The sequence below is a fragment of the Lactuca sativa genome, chromosome 3, assembly GCF_002870075.4.
Source record: "Lactuca sativa cultivar Salinas chromosome 3, Lsat_Salinas_v11, whole genome shotgun sequence".
Taxonomy (NCBI): Eukaryota; Viridiplantae; Streptophyta; class Magnoliopsida; order Asterales; family Asteraceae; genus Lactuca; species Lactuca sativa.
In genome coordinates, this window is record NC_056625.2 from 238,092,793 (window position 1) to 238,117,708 (window position 24,916).

The 24,916-nt window shown below is 37.9% G+C and overlaps 1 protein-coding gene and 1 non-coding gene across 2 annotated transcripts; both read right to left on the bottom strand.

Moving 5' to 3' along the window:
• Positions 1-16,070: 16,070 nt before the first annotated feature.
• Positions 16,071-19,060, bottom strand: LOC111883234 (uncharacterized). The gene is made up of 5 exons (XM_023879575.3): positions 18,677-19,060; positions 18,213-18,355; positions 16,745-16,926; positions 16,523-16,636; positions 16,071-16,409 (listed from the first exon to the last, which is right to left on the bottom strand). Exons 1-5 carry the CDS (start codon positions 18,935-18,937, stop codon positions 16,273-16,275), a joined length of 837 nt encoding a protein of 278 aa, XP_023735343.1. The 5' UTR covers positions 18,938-19,060; the 3' UTR covers positions 16,071-16,272.
• A 3,969-nt stretch (positions 19,061-23,029) lies between these two features.
• On the bottom strand, positions 23,030-23,136 carry LOC111883241 (small nucleolar RNA R71). Its single transcript, XR_002847380.1, has one exon. It is a non-coding gene; the product is annotated as a small nucleolar RNA R71 (small nucleolar RNA).
• Positions 23,137-24,916: the final 1,780 nt, after the last annotated feature.

Here is a 24,916-nt window from a genome sequence, read left to right on the forward strand (position 1 = left end):
ATGTGTGTCTCTTGTAGGAGTGTGTATTTTTCCAAATCCGACTATCATTACCGTGCATCGTGTGAATGTTCACGAAGTGAATGTAATGGGAAAATGAAATAGTACTATGGTGTAGTATCAAATAACTACAACCGTACTAACTACCTTTAACCTATTGTAATCTCGTAAGTACTGTAGTATTTGTAATAAGTGACTACTTTTGTACTAATATTGCCTTATTTGAGGGATAAGGCATAATGTAATGGCTAGATCCCAGGCTAGACGCTCCCCTGTCAAAGAGATTTTGGAACCCATACACGACCCCTGCATGTTTGCAAGCCGTGAACATCCACATTACTATGATCATGTATACCCAAGATAACTATCACAATGCGTTGTGATTCATTGGTATAGTTAGATCCTAAAATCGTTCCATGCTATAGCACCTAGTGATGTATGTCCTATTATCGTATATGTAAACGCACTCATGTAAACGTATCTATGTAAACGTACTCATGTAAGCGTAATCATCTAAACGTAATCATGTAAACGTAATCATCTAAACGTAATCATGTAAATGTAATCATGTAATAGTATAGTAGTATATTGTAATGTTCTGCGTGTGCTAGTGTGACAACCCGATATTTCGAGACAATGTAATGCAAAACCAATCAAATTTAGGTCAAAATGTAACTTTCCTAAAATCTTATTTGGGTTAAATAAAGTAGTAGGAATCGTGTCAAGGTTTCCAAACATATAAAGAACCCTAAAATCCGAGTTATAACGAAGAAGTTATGACCAACCGAAGATTCTCGGCAAAACCGGCATCAGCGATTAAACGTAAAACGCGAAATTTCGATTCCATAGTTTTTAGCCTTAAGTATCTAAATGAAAGTTATAGACAACCTCAATCTATGATCGTACATAAAAAGAACGTCCAAATCTGACTTCGGATGTGAAAGTTATGAATTTTTGAAGAAATTCCTTAATCGCGTCATTTTATTAAATAAATAATAAAAATAACTTTGGAATTTGCCAACGGATTCTAAACGAAAGTTGTAGATCTTGGTCTCACCTTCGCGTGGATATAAAGAACATCAAAAACGGAGTTCGTATGAGGGAGATATGAATTTTAGAAGTTTAATTAAAATAAATATAAATTTAATTATAAACTCCCGGTATTATCCGAAGGGGAGTCATCGGATAGGACCGAAGTACGCCCTGCGTACCTTCGTACGCCCCGCGTACTGAGATCAAGGGCCTCGGATCGTCCACGTCGCCCTATCCGAGGTGTCCGACCCGTCCGACCCGTCCGAAGCGTCCGACCCGTCCGACCCGCCGTCCCATCCGACCCGCGTACCCAGCAACCCGTCCCATCCGAAGCTGAGGCAGTCGAGGCTTCGGTCATGCATGACGTACGCGTACGCGCTGCGTACGAGCGTACGCCCCGCGTACCGAGGCGGTTCAGCCTTCCTATAAATAGGATGCGAGGCTTTCCGAATTATTTGCTCAATTCTCCTCTTTTCTCTTGCGTCTTGCCTCGTTTTCCATGCCCGTTCAAACCCGAAGCTCTGGCCTTTTTGCTCAAGTCCCGAGGGTCGATTTTACTCCCGAGATTCCCGAGAATCCCGAGAAAAATCCGCTTCCCGAGACGAAACTCTACCCGGTTTTCCATCTCGCTATCTTCAAGCTTTCAAGTGAGTTCATACCCCTTAAATAATGTTTTAAACTACTTTTAAATGCTTTATGGGGGGGATACAAGTAGAATCATGCTAGTATTACATCAATCACATGTGATTATTATACAACATTCAAAAGATTTGGCTACTCATTAGCCGTTTTACCAAACAGTTTCCTTCAAATGATTTTTATAAACATTTTATATGTTTTAAACTCCTTATTTCACTGTACCTCTTACTCCATTTATCATATTTCAAACTCATTTACAACTGTGTTTCAAACAAATGTTCCTTATACTTATATCGTTTTATCAAACTTATGCCTTCAAATTGTTTTATAGATTGACATCAAGTCGATCTTTCCTTAAACTAATATTTATGTTTCAAATGTTTTACCAAACTTATTTATGCTTTTATATTATAAATTCCATGCCTCTATATGTATAGTTATATAAGAAATGTTTAAAAGACTTAGGAAGGCTATCCACCCTATTTCCTTTTTCTCGATTTGGATGTGGTCTGGTGGGATATTGGATACTCGTCCGAAGGTCGTTTAAATATTAGTTATATATCATGTGTACATATAAAGTCATTAAAGGTCCTTCCAGTTCATCCTATGCCCTTGGGTAACAAGGGTATACATCCACGTCCATACATACCACTTAGATTACTAGTAAGCTACCATATGGGTAGTTTAGGAAGATACCAGAACCATTACTAGAATGCGATATCATAAAATGAGTCAGTTCATTCATGAGTCAATACTTTCTAAAACATTACTATACATTACATGTACAAACTATACTAGGACGAGAACATATACATCTATACTAGAACGTTTATATTGCTATACTTGCTAGATAGAAAGAACACACATTACAGCTAGCAGCACGTAGAACCCTACCGTACTACTATAATATTTACATTACTATACTTATAGGAGTACTTGTGCATAGATACATCAGTAGGAGTCCTATTACATTTTATATGTATCGACTCCGTTATTAAATCCGTGTTCTTACCTTTTCCTTGTGATAAGATCACATAATCGACGAGATAGAATAGATTATTATCCTAGTACCAGAGGATGCGAGTTGGGGGATTGACCATTCCTAGAATCTCTGTTAGCTATAGAGGTAAAAGTACATCTACGGATGTCAAACGGTTGGTACCTTTTCAGGTGCACGATTAAGGGATTAACTATTCCTATACCCAGCTGTTAGCAACAGAGGTAAAGAGTACGTCTACGGATGGCTTAAAGTTAACGTTTACAGTACCAAAGGGTATGATTCAGGTTAGTTATATTATTACCCATAATTGTGACTCATTCACATAACCAATGAGGTAAAATTATATTAAGGTATCCTTGTACCAAAGGATAAAATTTCTTATAATGAAAATAATAGTAACACAATTAGGTCTTGGTAGAAGACTACAAAGAGCACAGTTAAGTCTTGGTAGAAGACTCCTTTTGTTACTAATAGGAATCATAAGGATTCTAGGGCTTCAAACATTTACAGCTGATCCACAAACATTTTCATACTTTTATGAGCTTTCTTTCAAAACAATGTCAAGTCTTAAAAGTTATAATTTTTTTTCAAATTAAGACACATTAAAACTTATGATCTCACCAGCTTTATAGCTGATACTCGCTTTCAAAATTACTTGTATCCTCAGGTCATCTTAGATAGGTACCGATGCAAGAAGAAAAGAAGATGGAGCTTATTCAAGACTTATCTTTCATTTTGATTTATGCTTTAGTGTTTATCAAAATTTGACAGAATACAATTATATAATAATTATTTTATTAATGCAATGGATGATGTTGTTTCTTGTTTACTACTTTACATTGTTGTTGATATTATACATGACGTCCTCCGCCCCCGAACGTTTCCGCCGTTCTTGTTTGGGGGTGTGACAGATTGGTATCAGAGCCTTGTTTATAGTGAATTAAGTATATCAACGCATAAAAGATATACTAACTATAAATACATAAGGGATTAAAAATACTCTGACCAAGAGTTTATATTTTAAATAGTAAAATATTTAAGTAGGTATACGTGTTGCATTCATACTAAAATCAGTGTCACTAGGACAGTACAAAAGAATTACGATTGTTGGGAAACACAAGTGGGCTTAGAGACATATGGTCAAAACTGGGAAGATATAGCCTGATCGCCTATATTATCCGAGGGTTGACTAGCATGTGCCTAAGTTTAAGTGTGTGGTTGCAACAATGCTAAAATCTTACCAACCCTACCACAATGAGAACAATAGAACATAACATTAAAATTAAAATACTATAGGAGTATTTGGTGTTACTATAAGTACTTTATACTTGAGAATTAAAACGGGATCTTCATTATTAAGTTGATAGTTGCTAAGTGGATACATTGAGGCTATATGTAATTAGGATGTTATAGACTTAGAATTTGTGAAAACTTTGCCTTACCCCTATTATGTGTGAATTTGGAACTAAGGTCACTCATTCGAAGGTCTATCCTGTTTAGATTACACATAGCTGGTATGTACTTCACAAATAGCGATGTAACTAATGAAGGTTTTCTAAATAATTATCTAGATAGTTCGTCTAATAATTATCCACTTACCCTAAATTCTCGCATAGAAATCATAGTTGGACTCCATCCCCTTGACAACCAGTATCTTCCGAATGAAGTCATAGTTGGTTGGTTTGGAGAAGAACCAGAGAATGATCATCCTATCCCCTTGGATGATCACCATGATGAAGACTTTTCGTATGATGCTAACTCCGAACCAGAGGTTGAGAACCTACCCCGAGCAGCTCCCGTTTCAATTCCTAACCCTCGTCCGGCTTTTTCATGGTCCGACCCTGAGTGAGTGGAATGCTTGGAAATATGGAGCCAAGGACAAGATCAGTCTATGCTATTTGATAGCGACCGAAGCTTTTACGACCTGAGCAATGGGGGCTCAGAAGATAGAGTCTTGCCAATCTTGGTCCGCAGAAAGGCCCGCAATGAGATTCAAGGCAGGACAGCCCTACATCAGATTGCAGAAGTAGGCGCCTATGCTAGAATGCATACCCTCCACACCATTCATCTAGAGGATGCTCACGAGAGATCAGAGAGAAACCATGAAACCCTACTACAAGCACTGACTGAATCACGAGCCGAAGTCATAAGGCTCCAAGTACGCCAGATGGAGTGCGAAAGACACCTACGTGACATGGAACGTCAATTGGCTGAACTAAGCGTTCACCAGAGGGATGACCGTCGCCAGTAGTAGACGCTTTACTTTATTTCCTTATAAAGAGGAATCGTATTTTTCTGTCTATGCCTGATGTGGCATTTTCTATGAAATTATCTTGTACCTTAAGTACTTTAGTTAGGTCTTTATGCTGTCAGGAACTATCTTCTGTGGATATGATGTGAGACCTTTACAAGGTCATTTTCCAGAATCCTTACATCGTGAATATCAAAGATATTGACAGCCGGCTAACTTCTGTGTCATTCTTCATTCAAGTACTTTTATCTTACTTTCATTAGAGTATATCGGAATCATGCTTTAGTCAAGTCATTGGACTATGGTGATTTATCTCCGGAGACATTTCCAAGTCTCTTTCAGTGGTTGGATCTTGTTATTCACTAACCCCGATACCTCAGCTCGAACATCAAACGTCTTGAGACCATTCTACGAACTTACTTTTACTCATTACTAGGACTGCATCATAGGGATGTAGGTCAAACCTTCGTAATCATACCTCCAATCTGTTCTAGGACTGCATCATAGGGATGTAGGTCAAACTCTCGAGAACATACTTCTATTCTTTTCTTAAACAGTCAAATTAAGTCTAGGTTCAACCATGCTCACTCACAAATTCATTTTCTTTCCGTAAAACAGAATCATGTCGCCAAAGAAGGACGAGCAACCCATCAACCAAGCACCAACCCTCCAGATTGATGCAGCTACCGTTCAAGCTGCAGTCTCGGCTGCCGTGTCAGCTTTTCTGACGCACCTTAACACTAACAATGCGAATGTTAGCGGGATTGTTAGCAACAATTCCAATCCGAGTAACAATCAAATACCGCAACGAGCAACAAACTACCACGACACCCCGAGTTCCAAGACGAAGAGTAACAAAAGGAAGTTTTGGGATAGAAAGAAGGACAAATCGCGTAAAGGGACGAACAAGAAACAACCACGGGTAACGACGTTTACAACTACGACATCTATACCTCCTACCACCATCCCTTCGGAAACACCAGTTGTCCCAAACCCAGCCCAACAATATGCTGGAAATCTCCCTAATTGCATCAAATGTAATTATCACCACCTTGGACCGTGTCGGGGGAAGCAGTGCTCAAACTGCAACAAAAAGAGGCACACCAAACGATACCGCAAGAGCTTATCAGGATCGACCAATAACTCACCCAACGCCGAGGGAAACCAGACTTGTCATCACTGTGGTGAGTTTGGTCACTATAAAAGAGAATGCCCGAAAAAGGAAAGAACCCGCGTCCCCATAACTCCTACTCGACGTTTCACTACCACCACCAATGTGGGTGCTGTCCATCTATGTCACCAATGCGGTGAAATTGGACACCTCCAGAAGGATTGCCCGATAACGCAGAATTCTGGTGCAGATGGGAAGATTCTCAGGATCACAGCTGCAGGAGAGCCTACTTCGGAACCACGTTAAATGTAATTTGGGCGTTCGTTGTAACAGACTTATAAACTATCTAGAATTAGTGCAACTAGAGTCTTACCTTTTGCGAGATCCTGTCAGTATAGGAATGCTCGTGCTGCGTATACTTGTCTTTTGTAGTATATCCTATTCGCAGCAATAGTCTTGTGGTAAATCTAAAGTACGGTAACTCTGTTCATGGTTGCACAGTTGTGTTTTGTCTGTAATCGTCTATGTTTAATTCTAATGTCTTTAAAGTTTCTGTATGATTCCGACATTATCATACAATCATATTCAATTTGATCTACGCTAAAACAACTTCATACGTACATCTCTTTCTTCTGGATCGTTTTTTTTTCAGCGAAGCCGTCATATCAGAACACCGAAGTACTCATTCCAGGAGTGCCTCTTAGTTATTTTCTTCCCAAAGAAATCCCCGAGGTACCACTCGTGCAGTACGTCAAGTTCAATCCAGGGATTCATGCAGATGATCTGTCACTAAGGAAGGTATACATAAGAGTGTTATATAATCAAGGTTCTACAGGTTTAGAATTGATGATTCCGCCTTAACTCTTTTCCTCCTTGGGATGTGAGGGTAAGGAAGAATCAGTTATTCGACTACCTTTTCAATCTTAATTATATACGACTCGTATACATGAAATTGTGATCGTGAAGCCCTGTATGAATTCTAAAATGGACTTCAGGACGGAGAAACTGCCTAAGTATACGAGTAATCACATCGTCATGTGAATAGACTTAGAACCCAGCACAACTCCCGAAAACAGATCACCCTATAGTTTAAACACCCACGGAGATACAAGAACAGCACGAGCAACTTGGCGAACCACACAGAAATAGAATTAGAAGACTAGGTTTCTCACCCTAGAGAACCCCGGTCAGATTCTTCCAGAGATCGATGGATCGCATCGTATGTTCCTCGGTTATCGAGGAATCCGTCAAGATTTTCATAGAAATCGTTATCTCTGCCTCACATAGACAAAATGGTTGAGCAAACGTAAGGAAAGAATCTACTTTCAGAAATGGACCTGAGATCCGAATATCACCAGTTCGATGTGTTAGGGAAGGATGTCTGGAAGACTATCTTCCGAACCCGATACGGACACTTCGAGTTCGTAGTGATACCTTTCGGATAGGACCAATACGCCCATGGTTTTCATGAGTTAAATGATTAGGGTTACGTCTTTCTTACTTGGATCAATTCGTCATTTCCCCATGAAATGACTTACTTATCTACCCTCGTAGTAAGAAGAAAGCCCATGGTAACATTCCTACAGAGGAACTCTTAGCAAAGTTCTCTAGGCATGAGTTTTGAAATTGAAGAGTCAAATTTCTAGGACACACTGATAGTAATGTGAGAAATTTTGAGTACCCTCTCAATTTGTCGAAACCGTTGAGCATTTATCAACACCAGAGACGCCGACAGTTTTTCGCCAGATTCTAGGTCTTACCGACCTACCGCCTTAGTTCATTCAGAACTCCTCGCAAGCTACAGAAACTCGTACGACTTTGACCCAGCAAGGGGTGGCCTTTGACTGGGAAGTTATGTAAGAAAAGGAACCTTTGAGATTCCAAGTGAGTGACCAAGTTCTTTAGGATAACTCACTCTGGGAATGGCTTAATACGCTTCGTAAAGCGTGGAAAGCTAAATCCAAGTTAGACAGGACCTCCGAGATTCTTATCAGAATCGGTCCTATGCCTCACACAAACTAGACTTACTCCGCGAACTCAGTAACGTACTTTCTACTCTTCGCATCTCGATCGTGAAACCATACCTTTCCGTTAGTACTCTTGCAAGTCCACTCTTCGAGATCCTCAACTTCGTATTAGAACCGTAGTGACCCTCGACCGAGAGGTCAAGCGGACGAAGAAACGCCATCGCCAGTTAGTGAAGGTTCGTTGGGATGCCAACCGAAAACCCGTTATCAATTAGATGCACTAGAACCAATCGATTAGGAATTTTCCTCCTCACGACTCGACCATTCGTGCATACTTCCTTTCTTAAATTCTAATTTCGGGACGAAATTCCTTCTAACGGGGAGATGATGTGACAACCCGATATTTCGAGACAATGTAATGCAAAACCAATCAAATTTAGGTCAAAATGTAACTTTCCTAAAATCTTATTTGGGTTAAATAAATTATTAGGAATCGTGTCATGGTTTCCAAACATATAAAGAACCTTAAAATCCGAGTTATAACGAAGAAGTTATGACCAACCGAAGATTCTCGGCAAAACCGGCATCAGCGATTAAACGTAAAACGCGAAATTTTGATGCCATAGTTTTTAGCCTTAAGTATCTAAATGAAAGTTATAGACAACCTCAATCTATGATCGTACATAAAAAGAACGTCCAAATCTGACTTCGGATGTGAAAGTTATGAATTTTTGAAGAAATTCCTTAATCGCGTCATTTTATTAAATAAATAATAAAAATAACTTTGGAATTTGCCAACGGATTCTAAACGAAAGTTGTAGATCTTGGTCTCACCTTCGCGTGGATATAAAGAACGTCAAAAACGGAGTTCGTATGAGGGAGATATGAATTTTAGAAGTTTAATTAAAATAAATATAAATTTAATTATAAACTCCCGGTATTATCCGAAGGGGAGTCATCGGATAGGACCGAAGTACGCCCTGCGTACCTTCGTACGCCCCGCGTACTGAGATCAAGGGCCTCGGATCGTCCACGTCGCCCTATCCGAGGTGTCCGACCCGTCCGACCCGTCCGAAGCGTCCGACCCGTCCGACCCGCCGTCCCATCCGACCCGCGTACCCAGCAACCCGTCCCATCCGAAGCCGAGGCAGTCGAGGCTTCGGTCATGCATGACGTACGCGTACGCGCTGCGTACGAGCGTACGCCCCGCGTACCGAGGCGGTTCAGCCTTCCTATAAATAGGATGCGAGGCTTTCCGAATTATTTGCTCAATTCTCCTCTTTTCTCTTGCGTCTTGCCTCGTTTTCCATGCCCGTTCAAACCCGAAGCTCTGGCCTTTTTGCTCAAGTCCCGAGGGTCGATTTTACTCCCGAGATTCCCGAGAATCCTGAGAAAAATCCGTTTCCCGAGACGAAACTCTGCCCGGTTTTCCATCTCGCTATCTTCAAGCTTTCAAGTGAGTTCATACCCCTTAAATAATGTTTTAAACTACTTTTAAATGCTTTATGGGGGGGGGGATACAAGTAGAATCATGCTAGTATTACATCAATCACATGTGATTATTATACAACCTTCAAAAGATTTGGCTACTCATTAGCCGTTTTACCAAACAGTTTCCTTCAAATGATTTTTATAAACATTTTATATGTTTTAAACTCCTTATTTCACTGTACCTCTTACTCTGTTTATCATATTTCAAACTCATTTACAACTGTGTTTCAAACAAATGTTCCTTATACTTATATCGTTTTATCAAACTTATGCCTTCAAATTGTTTTATAGATTGACATCAAGTCGATCTTTCCTTAAACTAATATTTATGTTTCAAATGTTTTACCAAACTTATTTATGCTTTTATATTATAAATTGCATGCCTCTATATGTATAGTTATATAAGAAATGTTTAAAAGACTTAAGAAGGCTATCCACCCTATTTCCTTTTTCTCGATTTGGATGTGGTCTGGTGGGATATTGGATACTCGTCCGAAGGTCGTTTAAATATTAGTTATATATCATGTGTACATATAAAGTCATAAAAGGTCCTTCCAGTTCATCCTATGCCCTTGGGTAACAAGGGTATACATCCACGTCCATACATACCACTTAGATTACTAGTAAGCTACCATATGGGTAGTTCAGGAAGATACCAGAACCATTACTAGAATGCGATATCATAAAATGAGTCAGTTCATTCATGAGTCAATACTTTCTAAAACATTACTATACATTACATGTACAAACTATACTAGGACGAGAACATATACATCTATACTAGAACGTTTATATTGCTATACTTGCTAGATAGAAAGAACACACATTACCGCTAGCAGCACGTAGAAACCTACCGTATACTATAATATTTACATTACTATACTTATAGGAGTACTTGTGCATAGATACATCAGTAGGAGTCCTATTACATTTTATATGTATCGACTCCGTTATTAAATCCGTGTTCTTACCTTTTCCTTGTGATAAGATCACATAATCGACGAGATAGAATAGATTATTATCCTAGTACCAGAGGATGCGAGTTGGGGGATTGACCATTCCTAGAATCTCTATTAGCTATAGAGGTAAAAGTACATCTACGGATGTCAAACGGTTGGTACCTTTTCAGGTGCACGATTAAGGGATTAACTATTCCTATACCCAGCTGTTAGCATCAGAGGTAAAGAGTACGTCTAGGGATGGCTTAAAGTTAACGTTTACAGTACCAAAGGGTATGATTCAGGTTAGTTATATTATTACCCATAATTGTGACTCATTCACATAACCAATGAGGTAAAATTATATTAAGGTATCCTTGTACCAAAGGATAAAATTTCTTATAATGAAAATAATAGTAACATAATTAGGTCTTGGTAGAAGACTACAAAGAGCACAGTTAAGTCTTGGTAGAAGACTCCTTTTGTTACTAATAGGAATCATAGGGATTCTAGGGCTTCAAACATTTACAGCTGATCTACAAACATTTTCATACTTTTATGAGCTTTCTTTCAAAACAATGTCAAGTCTTAAAAGTTATAAGTTTTTTTCAAATTAAGACACATTAAAACTTATGATCTCACCAGCTTTATAGCTGATACTCGCTTTCAAAATTACTTGTATCCTCAGGTCATCTTAGATAGGTACCGATGCAAGAAGAAAGGAAGATGGAGCTTATTCAAGACTTATCTTTCATTTTGATTTATGCTTTAGTGTTTATCAAAATTTGACAGAATACAATTGTATAATAATTATTTTATTAATGCAATGGATGATGTTGTTTCTTGTTTACTACTTTACATTGTTGTTGATATTATACATGACGTCCTCCGCCCCCGAACGTTTCTGCCGTTCTGGTTTGGGGGTGTGACAGCTAGCTATAACGTGTGTTCTCTCTCTATCTAGCATGTATAGTAATGTACTGTGTGTACTAGCTGTAATGTGTGTTCTCTCTCTATCTAGCATGTATAGACTCATGAATGAACTGACTCGTGGTATGGTTCCGCATTCTAGTAAATGTATTAGTATCTTCCTAAACTACCCATATGGTAGCTTACTAGTAATATAATTGGTACGTATGAACATGGAAGTATACCCTTGCTACCCAAGGGTATTGAACTGACTGGAAGAACCTTTATGACTATATATGTACACATGATACATAACTAATATTTAAACGACCTTCGGACGGATACCCGGTACCTTACCAGACCACATCCCAACGGGGAAAAGGAAATAAAGCGGCTAGCCTTCCTAAGTCCTTTAAACATTTCTTATATAACTATACATACATAGGCATGCAATTGACAATATAAAAGCATAAAATAAGTTTTGTAACACCTTTGAACATGATTACTATCTAAGAAAAGGTCGACTTGATGTCAGCCTATAAAACGGGTTGAAAGTATCTGTTTGATAAAACAGCTTAAGTATAAAGAAACATTTGTTTGAAACACAATTGTAAATGAGTTTGAAATGAAACATATAGTGTATAATGAACAGTTTAATAAGGAGTTTTAAACATATAAAACGTTTATGAAAATCATTTGAAGAAACAACTAATAAGAAGTAAATCATTTGAATGATGCTTATTAATCACATGTTTAATAATATAATAACTAGCATGATTCTACTTGTATCCCCCCTAAAAACATTTAAAAACAATTACAACATTGATTAAGGGGTATGAACTCACCTGTAGTGAGTGGTACGGATGAACTGAAGATGTAGGATTGCTAGGTGTCAAGTGAAGTCTTGAACACACTCTATGATCCTAGTTAACATATAATATCACATATATGTATCAAATTAGTCTTAAGCTACTAATAAACAAAGTCAAGACACCCTAGGACATGTTAAACACCTTTAACAAGTGTTATAAGCCTCAAGGATTGCATCTAAGTGTTGTAGGGAAAAGCTAGTGTGTGTAGGGTTCAAGGAAAACTCCCTAATGGAGTTCACGGCCCTAAGGTCATCAACAAATAAGTTTACGGTCATCAACAAATGAGTTTACGGTCGTAAACTCATGGGTTTACGGCCGTAAGCTCATACTTACTTGACCATTTGATGTTTTGAGGCTTTACAAGACCCTAAGAAGCATTTCTACTTAATGGCAAAGTCTTTGGAAGAGATTAGGGCACCTTTCAACTCCTTTGAGGATTTCACGACCCTAGAACGAATTCCCTTAGAGATTACGGCCGTAATCTCTCATGGAAATGGTGTTTTTGGTGTTTTCAAGTCCCTAACTTAACTAGGAATGAATCTAGGCTAGTGTCCAAGGCTTATGAAGAGTTAAAGCACACTTTGGCACCCTTGATTGGGGTTCACAGTCCAAGAACTTCTTGGGCCGTGAACTCCTTACTCTTGGTGTTCTTGGGGTGTTTTCTAGTCCTACATACATTAGGGTACAAGTCTAGGCTAGTTTTATTGCAAAAGGAAGGGACTAGGGCACTCTTTTATCCCTTAAAGAAGGGCTTACGGTCCAAGATGTTCTTGGGCCGTAAACTCTTTGATCTCGTGGGTTTCTTATGATTTCTTGGTTACTAGACACATATCAAGCCCTATAATACACTTAGATAGAAGTACTCACGATTTGGGACGAAAGGCCGAAGATTCGTGAGAGAGAATTTCTTTTCTCTAGTTGGAAATGGAACAAATTAATAAATATGGCTACGGACCATATATATACCCCTGGGGTTTTTGATAGAAAATATTTTATTCAGGCAATAAACTCTAGTATCATAGAGTTTTGGAATAACAGAGTTGCACAATACATTAGTGCATCCTCTCTCCTGATATCTCTTTAAGTGTAAATCCTGAAATACTCAAACTTATACCAAAAGTCTGAAAATTTATTGCAACTGTTCTAACTTCTATTGACTTGATATTGATTGTACAAAATAGAAATTTCGGGTTGTCACATATACCACCCTCGTGCATACACTTAATAGTAATAGGTGGGTTGTATTCGTCCTTAGCCTCTATGCTTGAACTTGATCTGTTGGACGAGTGGTAGTTCGGGAAGGTCTGCTGAGTATACGGTGGCAAGGTTTCAGAGGGAAAGGTACTCCTCGCATGAGTACTTCGAGGTTTAGAAAACAAGAGACAATATTGAGGTTTGGGTCGAGTTGTCATTACGAATGACGAAGGTTTCGTTAATTTGTCGGTTAAGGCGTTGGATTTTCGAAACACATGAACTTGGTATGGTGAGGACCACGCCAATCCATGACGAATGATGACAACGGACCCTTTACATAAACAAATGTTAGGCTGATTTGAAAGAAACGTTTGTTATACGACGGTGTATCCCGAGTGTGCTCGACAATGTATTCTATGAAGACTTTCTAGTGCTTTCAGTTTTCTCCTTGATAAAACCGCCGCCAAAAATCGTACCTCGATGAGCGAGTACTAATAGTGAAAGTGTTTTGATAACTAGTGTCAATACTTTATATTATGATCCTCCTCGGTACCTCTATAATCGCTTGGCACATACAAGTTATGTGTAATTAAGATGACTAAGACGGTCGACTGAGTGACTCTGCCCTAAATCCACAACCAAACAAGGAACAAGAAATAAGGTGGAATCAGTCACTCTAAGTCCGCACAATCTTAGCTATGCATAACCCTGATGTATAACTAAGCCATCATAGCTCACCTATACAGATCTTTAGTTCTCTTATGAATGTTGTGACTTGTGCAAACGAGTGAGTTATTATAATTACTTTTAATATCCCTAATTTTAATCTTATATTAAATATAAATTAAATTTCTTAAGTAATTGTTTTATTTTGAAGACGTACCGCTGTTGGTGATGATTTCGGGGTAGTTTCTCCTGTAGTGATCATCAGAATTCGTCCATCCACGCCTGAGTTCCTCGAGCGGTCCCTCTTGTAGTACCCAGTCTTGCCACAGCCATAGTAGGCCTGGTTTACTTCAACTCTGGGGATTTGGGAGATCGGTTGTGTCAGCGCCTTGCAAAAACAGGCAGTGTGCCCCTTCCTGCTGCAATTTAAGCACTATGTTTCCTGACACACTCCGGTGTGGTGGTAGTTACACTTGCCATATTTCGAGAGGCTTCCAGCATATCGACTGACAGATGCTGGAGTGGCAGGTGTTGCAGTGGCGTATACAGTAACCATTTGTTGCTCCTACGGGGTTCTTGTGTTGTTTGCTCCTTCCTCTTTTTCCCCGACTTTCATTTATAGTCCTCTCCCTTTGATGGCTCGGGAACGGGGACCACCACGCCATGGCGGACTCCATGGTCAATGAGTCGCTGGGCCAGGCGTTTGGCGCTATCGAAGGTTGTTGGTTTAGAAGACAGTACATCCCCCTGAATCGGGGTAGATAACCCCCAGATGTACTTTTCTATCTTCTTGCTCTCTGGGGTAACCATCCCGGGGCACAATGCTGCCAGGTCGCTAAACCTGTCAGTGTAGGTCACTATGTTTGAGCCGACCATGGTATGCTCCCATAGCTCTTGTTCCAACTTTTGAATTTCGCCTCTTGGACAGTATTCTTCCAACATCATCTCTTTTAGGTTCTCCCAGCCTATCGAGTTAGCCATTGATAGGGTCAATGACTTAACATGGCTATTCCACCATGTAAGACCCCCGCTTATGATTTTCCCTTTTCTACCTTTCAACCCAAAACACAATTCAAAGGTTAAGATATCGCATCCATCATTGCCTCCATCCAAAGGTCTAAACATTACCTCTTTAAGGCTCAGAGCCTTTACACAATTGACTTCCGACACACGGCCTTGAAATAAGAAATGACAAGAAACAGAATATTACAAAAAAAGAAAATCGGGAGGGCAAAATAGTATTTTCAAGTTTATTCAAATTTTCGAGGGACCAATTCCGCATCGAAGTTTCAGTTTTGGACCATCCGTGTGTGAAAAAGAATTGGCCCGAAACTGCACTTTTGGTAAACTGCAGGGACCAATTTTGCGATTTCAATCCCTATAGTTTATAACAGTTTTGGTCCTTGTAGTTTATTTTAGATGACTATAGTTTCAGTCCCTATATTTTTTAATTTGTATTAATTACAATTTTGGTCATGTAGTTTTTTGTTTCAACAACTATTCATGTAGTTTTTAATTTTAATAATTACAGTAACGCTATTATAAAAATGGTCCTTATGTAATAGCAATATTACACAAATGATACCTGTGTAATAACGACATTATAGAAATGGTTTCTTTGTAAGAAATATTTATAGCAATGGTCCTGATTGAATAACGAAATTACAAAAAAAGTTTTCTTGAAGAGAGCATTACATAAATGGTGCTGAAATATCTTGTACTTAAAGTGCAATTTTTTAAAAATATTTTGCTTATTTATGTAATGTTCCAGGATTATTGAGTAACATAATACCAATCTTAGCGCAGATGTTTTGAGAAACCTTCAGCCCATTTTACACGTTCTAGTTTAGTTCTAGATGATTCAATTTTTGCACATAAACATCATTTTAAACACACAAACCCATATTCTATCCTAATACACTCAATTTAACACATTTCTAGGGTTGTGTTGTAACATTCCTAAACCTAGTGATATTAATTTTTTCCTCTATCTTCTTTCTCCATTACATACGACATTTTTGTTCCATTGTCATGTAAAACGTGTCACATTACAATTTTACTATTGTAAAGAAAACTGTTATAACCTACAAACTACCAAACATCAACATGTGGTTTCTTGAATCTCTTAAAGAAAAACAAAATTCATGAACAAAAAAAAAAATAAGCACAACACACTATATGTTACGAATCAAAAACAATTCATCACTATGGCATCGACTTCTTAACCATTACATACATAGCAACACGTGGACTTTTATAATCCGGATGCCAACCTTCTTGATCTACACGCCCAATGATGAAATCCTCCATTGCCACTTCCATGAAATATTCAAGGATAGCATCTGTTACACAACCAAAAAAGAAAGCTTCAAATCTCATATATCTTTAATGTCTGAATTCAAATAGACAAATACAAAGTGTGATAGAAAATAGAAAGAATGTTATTAGTTATTACCATTTCGAAGTTCTCCAGCCAAAATAATTGTTGTTTGGGTCCCACTGAGTTCTAGTAGGGTGTCTAACAAATCTGTTACTGCTTCTTCACTATAGATCACATCTGATCCTATCACTGTATTCATAAAACAACAGCCATGTCAGCAACATGTTATACATGTGAGTATGCTTATCCTATGTGGCATCAAATTTGTAGATTGCTATTTAAGGAAAGAGATGTTACCAAAATCAGGTAAAGGTTCCACCAATGCTGAGTCAGCATGATCTCCCCATGTAAGCTCATTAACTGTTGCACAACCTCTCACATCTCCATATAAATTATCTTCAACATTCTTTTTTAGAAGCCTTAGTCTATCTGGCATATCTGTAAGAATAACTTGAGAACCTAAAAGAGCTGCAATACATCTGAAAACACAATCACATTCAAAAAGGGTAAATCTACTTTCATTTATTTTTGTATTATCGAATCCAATTTTCATTTCTTTCTAATATAGCCTTTTTTGTTTTCAATTGTTTTTCTTATTAAGGCATTGTACTTTAAAAAAATATATCTGATTATAGCATTATACATTCAATGTTTTGTTAAATCTTATTAAGACATTATACTTTGAAAAATCAACGCAATTGTAATTGGTTAAAGAGGGTTAATCTCAAAAAAGACCTTATATTTTGTGTTTTTGCAGATTAAACCTCAACTTTTTTTTGCCTAAAAAAGACCTTGTATTTTTTATTTTTTCCGATCCGGCCCTTTTAGTCATTTTTTTTTTTCAAAAAAATTTGTAGAATGTGAGGGTTTTTTCGAGAAAAACTAAAAAAGTTGAGGGTTTATTTGGAAGCATTTTTAAGGTTGAGGGTTTCTTTTTCGGGGAAAATACAAAGTTGAGGGTGTTTTCGGAAAAAATGAAAAAAAAAAAATACAAAGTTAAAGGTTTTTCGAGAAAAAAGAATGTATCATGTCATCTTTATTTGTTTCATGAAAAAGACCTTATATTTTTTCATATTTCCTGAAAAAAACCATTAACTTTGTCTTTTTTTCCGAAAAGAACCCTCAACCTTCTAAATGTTTCCAAATAAATCCTCAACTTTTTTAGATTTTCCTGATAAAACAATCACATTTTACAACTTTTTTTTTGGAGAAAAATGACAAAGGGCCAGATTGGAAAAAATGAAAAAAATGCAAGGTCTTTTTCATGAAAAAAAAATAAAGTCAAGGTTTAATCTGGAAAAAAAAAAACACAAAATAAAAGGTCTTTTATGAGATTAACCCTAAATCTTATTAAGACATTATACTTTGAAAAATCAATACGACTGTAATTGGTTAAAAATTACTACATTTAGGTAGATTTTTCAAGGGTAAATGGCACAAAAGACACTATGTATTCACTTTTTTCAATTCTAACACTGCATTTTCCAATTTTTGTTCTATGTTTTCACTTTTTATTTATTTATTTATTTTAACATCGTATTTTCCAACTCTGAAGACAAACTGAGAGGATCCTAATGAAATGGTGAAAAATTGAACAATACTGGAAAATGTGATGTTAGAACAAAAAATAATGCGGTGTCAAAATTGAAAAAAGTGAAAACATAGTGTCTTTTGTGTCATTTACACATTTTTCAATGTATAATGTTATAATAGACAAAAGAATATAATAAAAAAAAATGAACAAAAGTATGTTGCTATTTCTTACCCAACTAAGCCACATCCTGCACCTAATTCAACAACCTTCTTGCCTTGAAGAACAAGTAATCCTGTTTCCACTGCATTCTCCAAAAATTTCCCTAAAACAATTCCACTGTCCCACATAACTGATCCAGTTACTCCAGGAACACCCTGAAATTATATATACCAATCAGTGTAACAAAAGATCAAGAAGTTATTGTGAGAATCGAAATATTTGAGTTACAGGTAAATTATAACATTTGACTCCAAAATTACATAATAAGAGAATGGTACATAGTATTATAAGTTATGACCAAATAAAGGGTTTTAGGGTTTAGGGTTTTAGGTTGAAAGTTAGGGAAGATATTTAAATTCTTATGAACCATCAGGAATTGGTTCAATTTTCTGAACAAATCCATAGTTCGAAATAGATAAAATCATATGAATGATGTAAGAGATTGTAATTGAGATCAAGATCCAGGAGCAACTGACCAGTGAAGAAGGGGACTGAGAAATGGAGAGACAACGTCCGCAAGCATCGAGGGAGAGGTTGAGAGAAGACTGAGCGACGAAAGCATTGGGTTTAGAGAACGTTGGCTGTTGAAGTCCCCAAAGCAACATCATCTCATCGGAGGGATCTCCTCTCACCATTCGAACTTTTCCTTTGTAAGATCCTAACCCTATCACCGTTTCTTCCTCTTCTTCTTCGTCTTCCGTTGGGTTGACTTCTTCTTCACATTCAGCGCCTGACATTTACCTCAGGTGGATGCCTTCTATGCTTTTATGCTTTTATGAACACTTGAACAAACCACTCATCAAAGGCTCAAAGCAGCTGTCTCAAATGGTCTGTCACTCCTTCAACAAACTCTCCAAAACCGTATACACCTCTCCTGTTGTATAATTTGATATAAAATATAATTATATAATTTTTTTTTATCTTCTTTAAACATTAAAATATGTTCACTCTAATTTTTTAATATAATATTTATTCTTAATAAACTTTCAAAATACCATTCACATAATCACATAATAACATATCATGGGCCTTGCCGCTTCATCGGGCCCCGCCCGGCATTGAGCAAAGCTCGGTATACATATAAACATATCAACAAATACATATAAATAATCACATAACATAAATATATAAACATTCATTGGGCCCCGCCCGACATCGGACCGAAATTCGGAAGCATAATAACATTCCTCGGGCATTGCCCGACATCTGACCAAGATTCGAAAACATACAAAACTGACACATGCAAGAATCACGAAGACATTAAGAATAAAAACATTCCTCGGGCACCGTCCGACATCGGATCGGAATTCAGAAACATATAAACCTACATCGGGCATTATCCGGCATCGGACCTTGGTCCAGAACATACTAGCATACATATACGGGTCGACATTGGTGCCTTCAACCTGTTCATACAGGAAGAAACTCACATCGCATAGCTGAATGCAGAATCTCACGGTAAGGAATCTCTAACGGCTGCTCCCACGACTTCCCGAGCTATCATTACCACAATAATACTTAATCAAAAACTAATAATCTTTCTTAGGGTAAAATGACCATTTTACCCGTGATCTAATTTGGACCATAACTTAGGCCCAATTCCATAACATCCATGGTCCAATTCTATATAGCCTTTCTAAGCCCACTAATGGCCCAATTTTCTAAATTGGGCCCAACTCCTCAAATGGGCCTTCCCTTAAGCCCAAACATGTCCTTAGCCCAATAATTGTCTTTTAATGGCGCACTAAGGCCCAATAACTAAGGAGTCCAAAGATCGGCCCAAACTGAGGCCCAAATGACGAAAACCCATATCCAGTGACTACGCGGGGGCATACTCCTTTGTACGCTAAGCGTACAACTTGCATGGCATGTACGCTGCGCGTACGGGCTTGTACGCCCAACGTACTAACCTGTTAAGCCATATTTTCCAAAAAGGCTTAATCCCTTAAGACCTTAAGCTCCAAACACAGATATGAGTCCAATAAAGTGTCTTAACCAATAAAGTTGATTACTTGGTGGCTTGCAACCCACCAAATGGACCCAAACTTGAAATATGTTAACTAATTTCCATGGAAATGACTACAACTCATGCACGATCACAAAAAGACCTTCAAGATGCAAACTTTTGTGTTTGTGGGACTCATATAGCACTAAGGGTGGTAACCCTAATCCTAGAAACGGATTTGGGCCATAAAAATCCATTCTTGGGACCAAAAAGGTCCAAAACACCCTTATCATAGATTTAAGCATGCAAGAGGCAAGTTGTGAGCTTTTTGCCTCAAATGAGTGCTAAATGGTGATGATATCTCAGATCCTTGAGCTCAAGCTACTCAAGTTCTTCTTCAACTTCCTATCTCTCCTTCCAAGCTTCAAAACACCACAATGAGCTTCACAAGAACAAAATCACACAAATATGAGGAATGGTAGGCTTTCTAGGGTTTATGAGTTGAGAGGCTAGTAAGGAGGCAAGGGTTTGGGACATAATATGGTATTTATATGGCTTAAACCCTAGAATTAGGGTTTTGAGTCTGCTCGCGTACGCTGAGCGTGCTCCTTTGTACGTTGTGCATACGTGTATCAGCCCCCCCCCCCCCCCCCCCCCCCCGCATACAATGCCTTCACTACGCCCCGCGTACGCCAAGCTTACATCCAACGTTCATCTTCAGTCAGCCCAATATACAATGGACCACTCACTAAGGCCCAACTCAACAATCCCATATTAATCTCATGGTCCAACAATTAATTATAAGGAAACTAAATAATTATCATTACCTCAAGTCACGGGTGTTACACTTGTGGAATACGGAATAACCATGAAGACCACGACGTGTTGGCCTTAACACGTCGTGGTGCCCTAATTTCGGGAAAAGTATAAATATAACTCATTCTTCTATGAATGGAAGGCTTTTTGGCTGAAGTTTTGACGAATTTCGAAGACCAAAGTGCAGAACTAAGGCTTGGGAGTGAAGATACTAATTGAAGCTTGGAAATTGAATGCATTAAGGCAATGAAACTTCTCATTACGATTTTCTCTTTAGTTTAATCATGACTATGCTATTGAATTTCGTTTTTATATCTTTAGTTGCTGAAATCATGGGCTAAACCTCATGACTTTCGTTTAGCCTAGGATTATTTGCTAAATTATGAGTTGATTTATGGATTAGATTTAGTTTTTATTGGTTATTTGTTGATCTAGCTTATTAAAGAACCTCACATACTTTTGATAACTGCTTTTCTCTACTTATTGTTGAATTTAATTAATTTTGTATGACCATCTTTCTTAGTTAAATTTGAATCTTATAATCTTGTGACCAACAAAATTGTAGGACTAGAGTTTTGAACGAAACCTAAGGTTAAGTAGGAAAGTGGGTAAAAAAGTGTAGGGGCTAATATATGAAGACAAATCGTATATAGAATTAATTCAAACAACCAATTTAATCAATTGATTATAAGTCTAATCAACTCGAACTGAACACTAGTAAACTAGTTAGTTTGTCCGTATGATCACCGTATGAATGAGCTTATTTGCTAAAGGATTAAAGGAGTGAACGCGAATTTGGTCATTATAGGAATCGATAACTAATAAAATTATAATCCATTGCACTTCCATTAATCAACCATAATAACAAATAAATCTGAAGCTAAACGAAAGTACCTCAATTACCTTGGTTAATTAACCTTCGTGTTCCTTGCTTAGTTTTAGTGTTAGCTTAATTAGTTAATAGCTAGTTAGTTTGGTAAATCAAGTTTCTAGTCTTCCAAACTAGAGAAAAACCATTTTCCGTTTTATTAGTAATTAATTAGTAGTAGATAAAAATTAGCTAAAATATTGTTCCTTGTGTTCGATACCTGTCTAATATGCTATACTATCTTCAACAAGGTACACTGCCTTAGGAAATAATTAGTCACGTTAGTAGGATTAACTAGTACATATTATTTTTTGCATTAAGTTTTTGGCGTTGTTGCCGGGGAACGGTCCATATTTGGTTAATTTTAATCTGCTATTTTTAGGAATTTTTCTATTTCTTTGTTTTTAAATTTTAGTTTTAGGCTTTTCTTCGTTTTTACTCACCACGTTGTGGTAATTATCACCACGTCGTGGTGTTGCACTAGTAAACGTTTATTTTTCGTTTTTGTTCTTTTTATGCGTTTCATTTGTTTCTTTCCAGTAGTATATAACCATAGGATCCAACACTCCTCTGATTCCACCACTTGAAGACCCGGAGTCCGCTTTTCGTAAAAACACGTACAAACCCGTAGAAGATTCAAACACACCTAAGAAGTCACCCTTCAAGAGTCTCAAATCGGTTTTTAAGAAGAAGGGAAAGCAAGTGGGAGAATCCAGCAAATCACCAACAGACGAAAGCACATACGAATCAGAAAAGGAAGAAAGTGATAAAGAATCGGAAAAGGGTAGCAATCAAGAAAGCGAACTCGACAACATCATGGCGTACATTGCTGACATTTCCATGGAGGCATATAAAAAGAGAATTCGTGGTGATACCGGACCAGGCCTTGTGCAACCCACCATACCTACCACTGCGACATTTGAACTCAAGGGGAACATCCTCGTTGCACTAAAGGAAATTCCTTTCACCGGAAATGATCATGAAGATGCTTACAAGCATCTTAATGAAGCCAACGACATCACCGACTACTTTAACATTCCAAATGTTCCACAAGAAACAGTGTTGTTAAGGATGCTCCCTGTCACTTTCAAGGGAGCTGCAAAGGACTAGCTAAAGGCACTTCCACAAGGCGCGATCACTACATGGGCAAAGATGCGTGAGGAGTTTTTGGAACAATTTTTCCCACCATCCAAGATTGCTAAGCTCAAAAAGGTCATTGTTAATTTTGAATAACAGATAGGGGAGTCGTTGTTTGAAGCATGGGAGGGCTACAAGGGTCTACTTCGGAATTGACCCCAAAATGATCTCAATGTGCAACAAGAGGTTTCTATCTTTTATGATGGGGTGAATGTCACAACTAGGTAACTCCTTAATTATCAAGGCCCCTTAACCAATAAAAATCTCGCAGAATCAAGGAGCTCATTGAAGAATTCTCTAAACACTCTAGAGAGTACCATAACCCTAGGAATGATGTAACACAGGGATCGGAAAATGCTGCTTCGGAAGACATGTCGGCAGTTTTGGCAATGTTGCAAAACATGGATAGAATGATGACTAAGATGGATCAAACAATCCTTGCAATAAGAGTTGGGTGCGAAAACTGTAACGGGCCACATTTGACTAAGGACTGTGATCTTTATGAGAATGGAAATCGAAAGGTTCAAGCTTTCTACTCGAGTGGTGATCGATTTGATGAAGATTGGATAAAGCCCAAGAAAAAGTGGTTACCTTATGAAGAGTACAAAAACCCAAAAGAAGAGAAATATAAACAAAGAGTAAGAGGCTTTTACCAACGAGAGGAACTAGCTCCCGAAAAGAAACCTGGGTTCGAGTCAATGCTTACCCGTTTTCCTGCTGCATCCGAAAAGAGGCACGGGGAAACAGAAGCAGCAATTAGAGAGCAACAAACTATAATGAGGGAACAACAAACTCTATTAAGAAATTAGCAAGCGTCAATCTTAAACAATGAAAAACAACTTGGCAAATTAGCTAAACAAATGAATGAAAGATCACCGAGAGGACTTCCAGGAAACACCGAAAAAAACCTGAGGGAAGCTCACATCCAAGCTGTAACAACGAGAAGTGGGAAAATTATTACTCATCTTACTCCCATTAACAGAAGCAACCCGTATGTGGAGCAAGAAATTCGAGAAAAAGTCAAACCAAGGAAACTGAACAGTCATCACGTCGTGGTACTGATGTCACGACGTGGCAAGAGACTGAAAAGAAAAATGTTGAACCCGTTAAGCTATACCGCCCACCACTTCCCTTTCCAAGTAGAGCAATACAAGAGAAGAGAAAAATGTTGAAGATTACCAGAAGTTCTTAGATCATGTAAAATCCCTTGAAATCAACATACCATTCCTTGAAGCCTTATCTGAAATGCCAAAATATACCAAGTTTCTCAAGGACCTCTTAACAAACCGCAAGAAAATGGGGGGATTATCTAAAGTTGTATTAAATAAGACTTGTTCTGTTGCAATGCTAAACATGTTACCAAAGAAGATGGGTGATCCAAGAATCATAACTTTACCATGCCAATTCAGGAACCTAGCAACTAGTCATGCTCTATCCGACTCAGGAGAAAGTGTTAATTTGATGCCCCACTCGTTCTTTAAGATGATCGATCTCCCCGAACCAAGACCGTTCCGAATGGTCATCCATTTAGCCAACAAGACCATAACCTTCCAAGAGGTATATGTGAATACTTGATAGTAAAAGTTGACAAGTTTGTTTTTCCCACATATTTCATTGTTTTAGACATGGAGGAAGACAAAAAAAAGTCCCAATCATCCTTGGAAGGCCCTTCTTGAGCACCGCCTGAGCCTTGGTGGATATTAGAGAGTCCAAACTCACTCTTCGAGTTGGAGAAGAAGCAATCACTTTTGAAGTAAATAGAGCAATTCAACATTCAAGAATAAGTGATGACATCGCTTTTTCAGTTGATGTTATTGATGATGTACTTGAAAAAGAGCTAGGAGGGTGGAAAGAAAAAGAGACCGAGAGATATATGGTGCTAGGAGAAGGTGACTTTGATGCCGAACTTGATATACAAGAATTAGAGAAGCTATTGGAGGAAAGATAGTA

Excerpts from the sequence above, each read along its gene's own strand:
- LOC111883234 (XM_023879575.3), bottom strand. The coding sequence starts at position 18,937 with ATGTCAGGCGCTGAATGTGAAGAAGAAGTCAACCCAACGGAAGACGAA. Across the intron at positions 16,927-18,212 it reads GCAGGATGTGGCTTAGTTGG|ATGTATTGCAGCTCTTTTAG; the intron begins GTAAGAAATAGC and ends TTGTGTTTTCAG. Across the intron at positions 16,637-16,744 it reads GGAACCTTTACCTGATTTTG|TGATAGGATCAGATGTGATC; the intron begins GTAACATCTCTT and ends TTATGAATACAG.